Source organism: Echiichthys vipera, assembly GCF_963691815.1.
Source record: "Echiichthys vipera genome assembly, chromosome: X".
NCBI lineage: Eukaryota > Metazoa > Chordata > Actinopteri > Perciformes > Trachinidae > Echiichthys > Echiichthys vipera.
The window spans coordinates 28303684-28317973 of NC_139825.1; the positions used below are offsets into that span (position 1 = coordinate 28303684).

Sequence of the window (14290 nt, forward strand, 5' to 3'; positions counted from 1 at the left end):
CACCTCTTTCGTTTTAATTCTGTATTAATTTGAGAGTATGATTTATACTTGACAAGTTTCTAGACGTTTCTACTACGACATAGCAACGGAAACACAAACGGAAATGAAAACTGTAATGGGCAAATGACTGTCATTGACTTTAGCCAATCGGTGTGTTGTATCGACAAGGTCCAATCGTCTTAAGAGATGAGAAGATGGGCGGGGCTTATGGGAATCACTTCCGCTGATTTTCCCTAGTAACCCACATGGAAACCGACTTCCCTGTGTTTGAGTTTCGGCGGTGAGAAATTAGGCACAGGCACATTGTTTAAACGTAAACCTGCCTTGCAGTTTTTTTCTACATTCTTTTTGGTAAAGTAACTTAACAGTTGCTATGAAGATCGAGGAGGTAAAAAGCACCACGAAAACGCAGCGGATCGCTACTCATAGTCATGTCAAAGGACTCGGGCTAGACGAGGCTGGGAATGCTAAACAGGCAGCATGCGGTTTAGTCGGCCAGGAGGCTGCAAGAGAGGTAATATTCATGTTTCACTGCTCCTTCGTTATTCATGTGCCATTTAGAGGAGTGACTTTGAGAGCTGAGTGTTTTTGCAGGGGTGATTTCGCTCATTACAGGCTGTCTGGTGTACCCACAAGCTAGCTCCGTTAGCACTGTAGTGTCGCTGTTTCATACCACCTATGTTTCATACTCAGGTCGGTGATCTTTAAAGCGAAAGCCCGTCCTACATAGAAGTCACATTCATTCATTTTTTAAATAATAATAATAATAATGATTTGTTAAATTTTAACCAGTCTCCATCGCAACTGAACAGCAAATAGTGTTGGATGTATGAATGAATGCAACAACAAATGTATCTGCTGCTGTACAAACACAAACACACTAACACACACATCCATGGGGATTTTATCGAAATGTGTGTATTTTATCAGTCAAGTGGATGACCTGTAAGTTATTCATTTTAAATCAATCAAGATGTAAAGATGAAATGTCATACAACACCTGTATTTATCCACACGCATGGACTAAGGACCAGCTTCAGAAATTGTCAGTAGATTTTTCAGTTGACATCTGGTTATAATACTCTGATTTTCCAGACATAGACACCTGAATGTAGAATGCATTACAGTCTAAAATTTAGTAACATAGCACTCAACTGAGGGGGTGTCCCATAACCAGCTACTTGTACTGTTGACATGTTACCATTGTATGTCAATATATGATGGTACTATATACATTTGTCACTTTCTAGGCCTGTGGCATCATTGTCGAGCTGATCCGTGCAAAGAAGATGGCAGGAAGGGCAGTGCTTCTGGCAGGACCACCCGGTACCGGAAAGGTAAAGTGTATAGTATTAATTCGCTAGCAAGATGTTGGTAAAGTTTACTTGAATGTGCCATCTTGTTGCTGCAGATTATGACTCTTTTCTGCTTGTTCCCCTCCAGACTGCCCTCGCCTTGGCTGTAGCACAGGAGTTGGGAAACAAGGTACCTTTCTGCCCCATGGTTGGCAGTGAGGTCTACTCATCTGAGATTAAGAAAACAGAAGTACTGATGGAGAATTTCAGGAGGGCCATTGGTGAGTGTCACTTAAATATGATTTGGCGCCTCCTTGGCCATAGTTCCTACCCCCAAAACAAGTCACTGTTACTGAAGTTGTCGATTTTGATAGGCTCCTATCTGTTGGGGTAGGAGTTGGGAGTTGTAAAGCTGTCATGATTGGTTAAAGAAGTGTAATTTTAAATACTGGCAAACAGTCCATTAAAAAGGATTGTAACACCAAGAGAAAGCAAATGATAGGATGAAGGAAAATGCAGATTATACTGAACATTACATTTTTTTCTGGAAAAACATGAAACCATACATAGCACAATTGCTATTCCATACCCTCAGCACATAAAACTGAAAGTGTCTGTATGACTAGATAAATGGCAGGCTAGATTAGAAATAATCATTTGAATTCCTCTATTTTCTTCATCTCTTGGAGTAAAATTATCTTATATGTTCAACTCATTCCCTCAGAGGAGTCCTTGGGCAGGAAGAGAAAGGTGTCCTGCACACACTGTTCTCATGAGCTGAAAGGCAACACTTGACAGCAGATTTATGAGAATGGTGTTGAGAAGGAAGGAAGGTTGGAGAGGGGGTGGGTTTGTCTGACTGCTGATGGTAACTGTCTCAGGGTAGGAAATGGAGCTTAGGTAGGGGGAGAGGTGGTCATCAGCACCTTTGCTCCTCCCCTAGAACAGGATCCCCAGGCGGTAGGTGGTTTCATTTTGAAATTGTCATCACTCTGTCGATAAGGCCGCCCTGACAGACAGTCCGTTCCTTAAGCATTGCTGAAACCCTCACCACAGCAGATCAGCCACCTGCATGCTGCTCATACTCCGAACCGCCGGCTGCATGAAAGGGGAACAAGAGTGTGATCATGTTACACAAGACGATGCCCAGGCATTTCATGGGCACGCGCACATGTGTGCCCTCTCTGTAATAAGATGCATTGTTCAGTCGAGTAAAGGATGTTGCGGCTTTAGTTGATACAGGAATATAAAGGCCCGATTGAGTTCTCACTCTGCGCTGTGTGTGTGTCTGTGTGTGTGTGACTAATGTTGCCCACATTCAGGACTGCGTATCAAAGAAACAAAGGAGGTGTATGAAGGAGAGGTGACAGAGCTGACCCCCTGTGAGACTGAGAATCCCATGGGTGGCTACGGAAAAACCATCAGCCACGTCATCATTGGCCTGAAGACGGGCAAAGGCACAAAGCAGCTCAAGGTCAGACTAGGAGCTGTAATCCTTTTTTTTCGGTCTGCTGAATATAAAACAACCTTAGCTATAAAGTGTTTATAAACAGTGTAATGATAAAAAGCATCTGTCAATTTGTGAAGGCACATCGCATTTGCTAAAACATTTATATCGTTCTCCTTGCATCTAGCAATAGTTTGTATCTTCTACCAAGGCATCATCTAGGTGTGATTTATTTCTCTTTCCCTAGAAAGAGTCTTACCTGAATAATAGTAGTAAAACAACCTCTTTCTCTCTCCACATGAGGAACATTTTGTCACCAACAATCAACCTCTGTTTATCTGCAACTTTCACTGACCACTTGGAAACGACCAATGTTTTACTTTTAAAAGTATTGTCTTGTTTACCGTAGCTGGACCCCAGTATTTATGAGAGTCTTCAGAAAGAGCGCGTGGAAGTGGGAGATGTCATCTACATCGAAGCCAACAGTGGAGCTGTCAAGGTATTGCTGTATAACTTTAATGCATTACTCTCTCACAACTTTCACAAAATTTGATCAGCCCTTCAGAGTAGAAAATAATGTACATCAGATGGTTTAGTTCACCAGATAGTTTAGTGCACGGATGAAAATGTCAAATAAAATCCTAAGGAATTATTTTTGTTTGACCAAAGTTCAGTGTTTTCTGTCTTGAATGTCCTTCATGGTGGTGTCCTTTCATTTCTTTCGGCTCTGCATCAAAGCTCTGCTGCATTGCTACTGTACTCTGGAATGAGCTTCTCTCATTCCTGCAGCTCTTTATGCTCCCTCTATCTCTCCATCTCCCACAAAGCCTCCTTTCCAGCAGCAGGGCTTGTGGCCTGTGTTGACAGGCCACGATGACGGTTCCTTTAATCAGCGCAGGTGGGCTGGGGGCGCGGGTCGGTTCAAGTCAGAGGCCAGAGGAGGAGGGCTGGACAACACATTTATTACTGTTGACAGCCGCATCATGACCTCCCTTCTGAAACTCTTTCATCCCGCAGCCGCTTGCCCTCCTCTCATCTATGGACTGGCACTGGGTTCAATCATACACCTGCTCTCCCTCCTCCTCCCCCGTGCTGTTTTTTGTTTCACTGTCACTGTTGAGAGAAATATGAGACAGTATTTTTGTGTTTAACAATAGGTTGATTTTTTTTTTGTAATTTTTATAATTAAAACATTTTGGTATACTGTGTCTTTGCAGAGACAAGGTCGCTGTGACACTTTTGCTACAGAATTCGACCTGGAGGCAGAGGAGTATGTGCCGCTGCCCAAAGGCGATGTCCATAAAAAGAAGGAGATAGTCCAAGATGTCACACTGCATGACCTGGATGTTGCGAATGCCAGACCCCAGGTATGGAACTGCAAATGTCTGGTAAATTAATGAAATAGATGTCTGTTCGCAGAGTTAACCCCTATAATATTTGATGATTTGTTTTTTTAGGGAGGCCAGGATATTCTCTCCATGATGGGACAACTGATGAAGCCCAAAAAGACAGAAATCACAGGTAAAGAAAAACCTGGCATCTTCCTGGCCCACGTCACTACTGTTGACAGTTGATCAATTTCTTTTTTTTTTCTTGTTTTTTAGATAAGCTACGTACTGAAATCAACAAGGTAGTGAACCGCTACATTGACCAAGGCGTAGCTGAGCTTGTACCCGGTGTGCTGTTTGTTGACGAGGTTCACATGCTGGACATCGAATGCTTCACATACCTCCATCGAGCGCTCGAGAGCACCATCGCCCCCATCGTCGTGTTCGCCTCTAACAGGGGAAACTGTTTGATTAGGTAAGAGGTATAAAATATTCAATGGAAAAGAACATCGCTTTTTAATGCTAGGATGGAAGATTTGTAATATTGACAATCACTTGTTGAACTTCAGGGGGACAGAAGACATCAGCTCTCCACATGGGATTCCTCTGGACTTGCTGGACAGAGTCATGATAATCCGCACCATGTTGTACACGCCACAGGAGATGAAGCAGGTGAGTCTGGGCATCAAAGTATCTGCGTCATGTGTGTATTCATCTGTGCATGTGTCACTAATTACGTTTCGGTTTATAGATCATCAAGATCCGTTCTCAGACTGAGGGCATCAATGCCAGCGAGGAGGCTCTGTCACACCTGGCAGAGATCGGCACCAAGACCACCCTCAGGTAAAAATATACTTTGTGTTTTGCTGAATAAAGTGAAGAAAAGCGCAACCTTACAGTGTCCACCAAGGTTATTGTAGTAAACGAAAGTAAACTGCAACTAAATTTAAAGCTAAAATTAAACTGAACCAAACGGTATTGGCTGATTAAAAATAATTAAAATAAAAATGAACAAAATTCATTAAAACTCATAGACCATTGACAGTTCTCCAGCGTGTGTTTTGTATGTATGTGTAGCTACATGCTTCGGATACATTAAACCCGACCCTAACAAAAACAAATAAAACTTTATGAAAAACTGAGACTAAGCTAAAACAAGCTAACTTAAATCTAAACACTTAAAATGATGTAGAAAAATAAAAACTAACTCAAAACTACTATAACTTTGGTGTCCACAGTGGTCTAGGTTTTTGGAACAATTATCAAGTATTTTCTGACATAATTCAAAATTAATCACTATTTAAGTATAACTTTCAAAGGGAAATGTACAGTGTAGAAAATATTTTTAAGACCTGCAACTCCTCTCACTCTCCTCTTTATCGTTAACTAGCTTACACTGTATATGTGAGTAGACTCTAACTCCCTGTTTGCTCTCAGGTACGCTGTGCAGCTGCTGACGCCAGCTAGCCTGCTGGGCCGTGTTCAGGGAAAAGAGACCGTGGAAAGGGAGCAGGTAGAGGAAATCAACGAGCTGTTCTACGACGCAAAGTCCTCCGCCAAAATCCTCCAAGATCAACATCACAAGTTTATGAAATAAAACTGGATTTCCAATGGGCAGGATTGTTCACTTTGATTCTCCTTCATTTTCAAATGCTTTCATCTTTACCCTCCACACTGTGGCTCATCCTATTCTCTCATCTACCGTAGTAGTTATGTTCTAATAAAGTTTAATTCATTCTGTTTGTTGATGAAAAGATTTTTTTGAATAAAAAGCAAAAACATAAATGGACTCAATTTTCTTCATTTTTTTTGGAATGGTTTATTACATGTATTCTGACATGTGCTACTGTTTATTACTGGCTCTTAGAATGAAACAGGATAAATGAAACATAACTTTTTATGACACATTTCCAAAAGATTTTCTCTTTTATATATCAAAAAATCTTGCCAGTCTTGTACAATTACAGTATCACCTGGAACAGAGGATAAATGCTGGTGGGACAAAACATTCTGTACTTTAAAAATAACTGACTTACCAGTATGCAGAGATTATTATGTTAATAGTATTGTTAATTATCAACTTTTTAAAAAGTGCAACAACATGCCATGACCAAACAGTAATGAGTGCAAAAACACAAGGCTGAGGAGGCCAATTTTTTTTTTCATGGACTGAATACAGCTGTAAAACATCTGATCTCAAACCCCTTACATGGAACAGGTGTTGTCCAATCATGGTCAGAAAGTCTGCTACTTCTTGATTGGTCGGCCTGAGCGTGCGTTCAAAACGGTCTCCGTTCCTGACCTCGCTCCACTGAACACAGAGGGAGCAGCTTTACCTGCTTTCTCTGTCAAGAAAGAGAAACAACCAGAATATTTCACTGTTCACGAGCCAGTAAGAAGGAAGGGTTATGTAATATTGTGCTCTGTATAAATACACACAGATTATCCCACTGGGTGAGAGAGAAAACCTCTCTCGCTCTCTCTGTATATGGAGTGGAAACTTGAGCATTATGTGGAAACGCCCCACTCACTCTATCTTGCCATAATGTGATCTCAGCTTGACCAGATACACTAAACAAAAGACTGTTTCCTTTGAGTGTCATCTGTTAGACTAGTGTCAAATGACATTTCTATGTGTGTTTATGTGTGTGTCCTCACCGCATTCCTCCATTACTTCCAATGTCTTGCTCTTCGCAGGCCCACTCATACCAAGTCTATTCCTTGTTTCGGCCAGGTCCTCCTCACTCACCTCGGGACGCTGCATTTGTTCATCTTCTTCCTGACCTGGCTGAGGGCCAATTAATAGAAAATAAGCAAAACAACGCACCTGCAATTTCCAGCTCTCTATATCTGCAGAGCAACATGAGAAAATAGCATCTCTTTATAGAACTGGTCTTACTTGAGACATGTTGGTTGAGAAGTTGAAGATATGCTGTAAGAAAATATCCTCTCTGTCAGCTGTCTCTCTTGTTCTCTTGTGAGTCCAGCCCAATACATGCACTCACATATATATATATACTTGCCCTGCAGTGATTCTCCAGTGGACAATAAATCTGTTCTTGAGTCGAATAAAGTCTATATGCTCCTCCTCTTTCCTGTCTCTCTGCCTCTGGTTTTTCTCATGGTCTGTTGCTGTCTGCTGCTTTGTTAGGTAATGATGAGATCACTGCTGCCAACGTGTCATTATTTCCACAAATTAATCCCAGAACAGCAAGAATATAACAAATGTGTGTCTGAGTAGCAAGCCATGCAAATTGGACTCAAAGTTCAGAAGGTATGGCTCAAAAGATAAATAGCTGGCTGTCTTAAAGGTCCCATATTGTAAAAAATTAGATAATCATGTGTTGTTGTATTATAAGCCAAGTCAAGGTGCTATATAAATATTGTGACAGTATGAAAAGCCTCAGTTCACAGAGAAATGCACACAGCCCATATTCAGAAACGGTGTCGTTAAACGAGCCGTCAGGACTTCTGTACAGTTGTGATGCTATACTAAATAGAGTAGAAAGTGAAGCTACAGTGTTGTTGCACTCATTCTCCGGCTGCAATGACGGTGCAGAGACCCCGAGAGCACAGATGCGTAAGACCCGAAAACACTGCATTGAAGCATGTAAACATGTTCTATTAGAAATACAAAATACAAGTATGAACCTGAGAGAGAATGAGAATGCTGTTCCCACCACTTTCTGCTCATTTTCTGTAATTACTTCCTTATTTAGCCCTCAAGGACCCTAAATTCAGTTGCAATGAGTACAGACTGAATTGTTACCTAAAAAAAAAAAAAAAAACTACCGTTTTTTTCTCCAAAATGAAATTAAATCTGAAAATGGGAGTTTTGGTGGTTTGACACCAACATTTTGACACACGATAGATCCTTTAGGCTGCTGACAGTTTGTAAATTCATTCCATTGAATTAATCAGAACACAACAAATATGAAACTGTCTTGTTTTACTGTGTAGGAAAAACTATTCCTGTAAAAAAGTCAACTTATTTCATAAAAGACATTCATTTCTTTATCGATCACAATTAGATCCGAAAACAGTCTTGACATATTTGTTCAGACAGGAATGAGTCAGAAAAAAAACACACACACACACACGCACACACACACACACACACACGCACACACACACACGCACACACACGCGCGCAGACGCACACGCACACGTCAATTTAAGAAGTTGTTCCCTCGTTGCTTTCAGTAACTGCCAACCAGCAGCTCTTGTTAGAACTAGTGAAACAGAAGCTTTCTTCCAGTCCAGTACATCAGTTTCCAGTCTAATTTAAGTGTGTTTCTTTCTGTACTGAGGTAAGAGCTGAGTCCTCACAAACTGAATTAACCGAGTCTCTGTGAGAAGAACAGCCACAAACACACAGAGCAGACACGCTGTCCCAACGCCAATATGGACCAGCCTCCGCAACCAGCCACTGTCACAGCAGAACACACCCTGCAACCAGAGAACAAAGACGCTCACATTAGTGCCACTGATCTGCAGTGTGAGTACAGATTATATAGTAAAAACTGCAAAGTAATGGTCGATATTTAGCGATAAAACCTGAGAGGAGAATTAAAAGACATGATTCTCTTGTACCTCAGACAAAGCTGTGACAACGGCACTGACAGCAAGCGCCAGCAGTAGGAGCGGGGAGGGCAACAGGCCTCGTAGAGGTTTCCATTGACTTGACTGGAAGTAACGGTTTATGTAAAGGAGGCTGTGCGAGATGCGGAGGCCCATGTTGAGGCAGTTTGCCAGTATGAAGCCCACACCGCCAGCCCACCATGTGAGCATGTAGGACAGGAACAGGAAAGACACAGACAGAGCCAGCATCACCAAGTTATACCTGAGGACAAAACACAAACACAGGGTTTAGTGGCAGGTTACGTGGTGTTTACTGACCAAAAAGGTAACTGTATTTTTTATAAGTAGATTACTGATACATTTAGTAACAATGGGGATTATTAGCAGGATAACAATTGTGCACATGCACACAGATTACAACACTACTCACACAACACCACTCTGGTCTCGAGTGAAACCATAGCTATTAGCTAACAGTTGGCAATTAATTATCATGGCTTCTAACGTTGCTGAAAAAAATGCTTTCATACATTGTTATACTTGGACTGAGTTACTGACTACATTTTTGAACAGATAATTTGTAATTGTATCGGAATACATTTTTACCCTGTAAACCCCGGTGATGACTGAATGTACATGTAAATTTTGACATTACTTACTTGTCAACCTCTTTTTGGCTCATGGCAGCAAATACAAAGCACTCTGTTACACCATTTACAGCGAGCAGGAGAACATAGCAGCTGTAGCATCGCAGCAAAGTGGGTCCTTAGATGATATAAAACCAACAAAACAAACAGAGCAGTTACTAAGAACACCAAGCAAAGCAGAATTTGTCACATATATCTAACATAACCAGTGGGTTGTGGCTCTGTTACCTGCCCCACTGCTAAGTAGAGAGCCGCCATAAATGTCCAGAGCAAGGTGAGAGTAGGCGTAGCCAAACACTGAGATAATCAGACCAACCACCAGCACCAGTTTCAGCAGACACTCCAGGACCTCTGCTGCAATGGCAACGTCTTCCTGTAGACAAAACCCACAATATGAATTAAAACCAACGACTCCTTTCCAGCCATTTGCAAAGACTGGTTTGAGATGACATCTAGAACTCACACCTGTTTCTGACTTTTGACACCACGTCCTCGCTCCAGCACTTTAGCGAAGAAGATGTAGAAGCTTTCCTCGATGGGCAAGAAGATGAAGCGAGCCACCATGGAGCCCAGATTATTGACGATATCATAAACGCCCTGGTCTCCAAAGCTGAGGACGTTCAAGAAGGTCATGACGTAGCGCTCGCCCTCTGTCAGGATCTGCTTCAGGAAGGACTGCTTGAAGAAGCTCCATGTGAGCCGGGCCAGAGTCCAATCAACCAACGGCTATGAACAAACACAGGCAGTAAATGATTAGTCCTGTTTTGTGACAGTTTATCTTGTGAAGATATATCATGAATAAGAAATTGTAATATACTACTACCTCTCCATCAGCTCTACAGGGCAAGAGCTCTCCAACACAGTGCAGAGGAAACCCCTTCTTGGCTGCCTCTTTAGAGCCCAAGAAACGAATGAAGTAAACAGCGTAGCACAGTACCAGGAATCCTGTGTACACCAACTAAGAAAAGAAAGGCCATAGCTCAAAACTCTTGACATAGAAAGAAGGTAATCACAGAACTAATAGAGAGCTAATTTTCTTACATGAGCAGCAGAGAAGATGTAAAGACCCCATTCAGGGGCAAACACCACCAGCACCACGGTGAAACTGCACTTAGCGATCATTGCTAAGCTCTCGGCGACCACCTTCAGTCGTACAAACATGTGAGCTTGAGCCAAGACCCAGAGGGGCTCAGCCAGGAGCTCCTGCACTCCCGACAAAGCAAACAACACCACAGCAGGGCCGTAGTAAGGAACAGTCTGGGGGTCTGGCACTTCCAGGAGCCACAGCCACACAGAGGCCAGCAAGGTTGCCCATAACACACCAAGAGGCAACCTGGGAGGTAAGAAGAAGACGGGTAAACGTCCAAGCTGAATACACAGAATTAAACGCACTAAACTCATTTTGTAAAATAACTCAGCTCACGTCAGCCACAGCAGGTTGATAACTTGTCTCCAGCCGTGGTTCGTCCCAGATACCCCACTTAGACAAGCTCTCCGGAAAGCTTCTCTGGATAAAAATACTAAAGTGGAGTACAGTAATGTGAGCCTGCATAATAAAGACACAGACACACACATAAACGTGACCAGTTGTGGAAGAAGTATTCAGATTTTTAATGCAAGTAAAAGTACCAATGCCACAGCAGAGGTGAAACCAAGTCACACATGAGCAAGTCTTAAACTTTGAGTCTAAAGCAAGTCCCAAGTTACTGGGGTGGGAATATGGTCAAGTTATTGCTCAGTTCGAGCGAGTCATAAGTCAGTTCATGTGAAATTCTGATGATCTACTCCAGTTTCCACATTTAAATTTGTCAAAAGGTAGTTTTATTCTCAACATTAATGAAAGCTGCTGAAGCTGCATACAGCTTTGGCCTCCATTGGTCTGCCAGCTTCATGGCAGACCAATCACTCAGTCACATTTCAAAAACACAACTTAACTTCTCAATGCCTACAGAGAGGGGAAAACTTGATTTTATTGAAGTCAAGTCCTTTCAAATCATCTATGTCAAGTCTAAGTCAAATGGCGGGTCCTCAAATTTGCAACTGAAGTTGGACTGCAGTCACCTCTGTGCCACACACTCGCAAGTTACAAATAATAGTCCTGCATTCAAAATCATATTTAAGTAAAAGTACAAAAGTATTAGTATTAAAATATACTTAAAGTACCAAAATTTAAAAAAAAGTATTGATGCATCAATGTACTACAATATTGCAGCTGGAAATGCGGAGCTAACTGTAGTTACTTTATATACAACTGGGAGGCTTAAGCTAGAATAATTTCTGCATAAATCTGCAAAGTAACTACAAACTCCATCTATCACTTAGGCTAAATGAGGTGGAGTACAAAGTTAGTAACTAAGTTTCATCTGAGATATAGTCACGTATCATCACAAAGTAGGAGCAAATGGGAATACGCATGTACAAGTAGCTCAAAAACTGAAGTACAGTACTTGAGTAAATTAGTTATGTTCCCCCGGTGCACGTTACAGCAGCTGGTGCAGTGAAATTATTTCAAAATACTCCTGTTGGTTTAAAAAGCACTGAGTGGTTTATGACCAAAATACATTTCAGATCTTCTGTTCAGCTACAAACTATCCAGACCTCTCAGATCTGGTCAGGTCTGCTCTGAACTGCAGCGTCAGTTTTTATGCTCAACAGATCTGGAACAAACTGCTGCAACTCTTAATTCTTTTAAATCAAAACTGAAGACGTTTCTGTTTTCCTGTGATTTTCATTAAACCATTTAAATTGCATGCACTGTATTTTACCTTCTCCTGATTTCTTATTGATTTTATTTTAATGTCATTTTATTTGTGATTTTATGTGTTTCTTACACATGTTTTTAAATGTTCTGTGTCAAGCACTTTGAATTACCTTGCTGTTGAATTGTGACATATAAATAAACTTGACTAGCAATTGAATGCCATTAAAAAGGTCTATACTGCAAATGGGTGAGTACATTCAGGATGTTTTTAAAGTGCTTGTAAATTAAGAACCATCAAGTTGAATGTGAATGCATTAGTCCTTATTTTGCATTGTTCAGTTCTCAGTTCTCATGTTTTCCCATGTGAGCAGCACCTGTCCGTCATCCCTACCTGACGTTGACGACACCAATCAGCTCTTTGGACACAAACCGCAGAGTGAATGCATTCAGCAGGAAGGTGAGGACACGGAACATCACCTGAGATAAAACAAACAAAACAAACAAACAGTGAATCATATCCGTAGTTTAACAATCCAGACAGAATTATTAGCTGACTGTGTGTGTGTCCATGCACCTGCAGTAAAACATTATACGATGCCAGAGTGGACGCATCCTTCAGAACATCCAGAGAACTCATGTCGGACTCGCTGGAAAACTCCGTCCAGCGTGGATTTGACAACTTTTCCTTCTTTCTATTGAATGGAAATCTTCACAGAGACACTCTATAAAGCCCGTCCGCCCTGCTGCCTGCAAACCGATAACAATAGCGCCGTATTCCTCATGAACAAGTGACAGACTACATGTGTTTGCCAGCGGGGAGAAAGAGCAGTAGCAACACTTCCGTACACACCGGAATGGACGGAAACACGTTACGCGGTGACGTCAGAGAGCGTTACGTCCAACGTGGCGTCACTAGAGTGCGTCAAACACTGTGGCATGAAATTGATTCAACTTTGAGAGCATTGAATGCTCATTCTGCAACTCAGATAGAGAAAACTCAGGACACATGGAAGCAAGTGGAAGAATGGCTCAAATAAAAATGTACATGTGGATGTAATGTATGGAACAGTTATAAATAAAATAAATGTAAGTTTGTTGGTGAACGCAATTATCATAATGGCCAAATATTATATACACGAAGCCAAATTCATTAAGACTCTCACCATTAAAGCGTTTCAAAATAATTTCTTATTATATTGTAAATCACTTATATCAGCTCTAAATATGCAAATTAACTGCTTAGCAACTTGGAATTGTACAATTTAACTCACCCTTGAATGTGACTACTAGCTAATTAAAATGAATAGATAAGTTAAATGTAGAGGAAATGTATAAGATAAAATATGAATGAATGTATATGAAAGAAATTAGCAGTAAGATTAAATTATTGCACTTAAGTGGTGGATAAAGTTATTGCACAAAAAAAAAGAATATACGTGTCCAGGTATGTGAGAGTAGATCATTAATGTTACAGTAAGTGGCTCCCACTCCTTCTGTCCTCTTTAGTTCCTCCTCCCCTCGAGTAAGGAGTTGTAGAGGATGATGTCCTGAGGGACAAAGGAGTTCTTGAGCCTGTTGGTCCCACACTTGGGCAGGAGCAGCCTTCCACTGAACAGGCTCCTCTGGGTGCTGATGACGGTGTGCAGGGGGTGGCTGGTATTATCCATAATGTCCAGCAGTTTGTCCAGTGTCCTCCTCTCTGCCACCGTCACCAGAGTCCAGTTTCATGCCAACCACAGAGCCAGCCCACCTGATCAGTTTATCCAGTCTGGAGGTGTCCTTCTTGGATATGCTGCCCCCCCAGCACACCACAGTGTAGAAGAGGACACTGGTGACCACAATCTGGCAAAACATCCACAGAGGATGTTGAAGGGCCGCAGTCTCCTCAGGAAGTACAACCTGCTTTGTGTCTTCCTGTACAGGTGGCTTGCGTGTGTTGTCCATACATAATATGGTAGTATAGTATATACAGTGGCTGTAGGGGAACCAGGTTGTGATCAGAGTTCCCCAGTAGGGGGAAGGGAGTCACTCTGTATGCATCCCTTACATTAGCATACAGGAGATAAATTGTACTGTTGTTTCTGGTGGGACAGTCTACAACCTGGTGAAAAACAGCCAAAGTAGAGTCCAAAGTTGCGTGATTAAAGACAGAAATCTATCATTCTGTGTTGACTTATTACAACTAACTTGTTGAAGAACAGATTTTCAGTTTTAAGTTAAACCCTCCTTCCTTTGTTGTTTTTTTCATTATGTATGTTTATGTTTACAAAACAATGCTAAAAATCCTACAA

At 41.6% G+C, this 14290-nt stretch overlaps 3 protein-coding genes across 3 annotated transcripts; 1 reads left to right on the forward strand and 2 right to left on the reverse strand.

Moving 5' to 3' along the window:
* Nucleotides 1-332: 332 nt before the first annotated feature.
* ruvbl1 (RuvB-like AAA ATPase 1) lies at nucleotides 333-5819 on the forward strand. The gene is made up of 11 exons (XM_083939794.1): nucleotides 333-514; nucleotides 1251-1337; nucleotides 1444-1576; nucleotides 2618-2769; nucleotides 3152-3241; nucleotides 3960-4109; nucleotides 4200-4263; nucleotides 4347-4545; nucleotides 4640-4742; nucleotides 4822-4913; nucleotides 5508-5819. The coding sequence occupies exons 1-11, from the start codon at nucleotides 374-376 to the stop codon at nucleotides 5665-5667; spliced, it is 1371 nt and encodes a 456-aa protein (XP_083795920.1). The 5' UTR covers nucleotides 333-373; the 3' UTR covers nucleotides 5668-5819.
* Nucleotides 5820-5917: 98 nt separating this feature from the next.
* mustn1a (musculoskeletal, embryonic nuclear protein 1a) lies at nucleotides 5918-7100 on the reverse strand. Its single transcript, XM_083938542.1, has 3 exons — nucleotides 6970-7100; nucleotides 6729-6858; nucleotides 5918-6415 (listed from the first exon to the last, which is right to left on the reverse strand). Exons 1-3 carry the CDS (start codon nucleotides 6976-6978, stop codon nucleotides 6318-6320), a joined length of 237 nt encoding a protein of 78 aa, XP_083794668.1. The 5' UTR covers nucleotides 6979-7100; the 3' UTR covers nucleotides 5918-6317.
* Nucleotides 7101-8198: 1098 nt separating this feature from the next.
* Nucleotides 8199-12793, reverse strand: rft1 (RFT1 homolog). Its single transcript, XM_083938521.1, has 10 exons — nucleotides 12574-12793; nucleotides 12391-12476; nucleotides 10722-10844; nucleotides 10340-10631; nucleotides 10122-10256; nucleotides 9764-10024; nucleotides 9527-9671; nucleotides 9311-9416; nucleotides 8664-8913; nucleotides 8199-8519 (listed from the first exon to the last, which is right to left on the reverse strand). The coding sequence occupies exons 1-10, from the start codon at nucleotides 12634-12636 to the stop codon at nucleotides 8355-8357; spliced, it is 1626 nt and encodes a 541-aa protein (XP_083794647.1). The 5' UTR covers nucleotides 12637-12793; the 3' UTR covers nucleotides 8199-8354.
* Nucleotides 12794-14290: the final 1497 nt, after the last annotated feature.

Coding starts and splice junctions, on each gene's coding strand:
- ruvbl1 (XM_083939794.1), top strand. CDS start 374: ATGAAGATCGAGGAGGTAAAAAGCACCACGAAAACGCAGCGGATCGCT. Junction 515..1,250: donor GCCAGGAGGCTGCAAGAGAG/GTAATATTCATG, acceptor GTCACTTTCTAG/GCCTGTGGCATCATTGTCGA. Junction 4,743..4,821: donor CGCCACAGGAGATGAAGCAG/GTGAGTCTGGGC, acceptor TTCGGTTTATAG/ATCATCAAGATCCGTTCTCA.
- mustn1a (XM_083938542.1), bottom strand. Junction 6,416..6,728: donor GGAAGTAATGGAGGAATGCG/GTGAGGACACAC, acceptor CTTTCTTGACAG/AGAAAGCAGGTAAAGCTGCT.
- rft1 (XM_083938521.1), bottom strand. CDS start 12,636: ATGAGTTCTCTGGATGTTCTGAAGGATGCGTCCACTCTGGCATCGTAT. Junction 10,632..10,721: donor ATCAACCTGCTGTGGCTGAC/GTGAGCTGAGTT, acceptor CTTACCTCCCAG/GTTGCCTCTTGGTGTGTTAT. Junction 8,914..9,310: donor AGCCAAAAAGAGGTTGACAA/GTAAGTAATGTC, acceptor TTTTGTCCTCAG/GTATAACTTGGTGATGCTGG.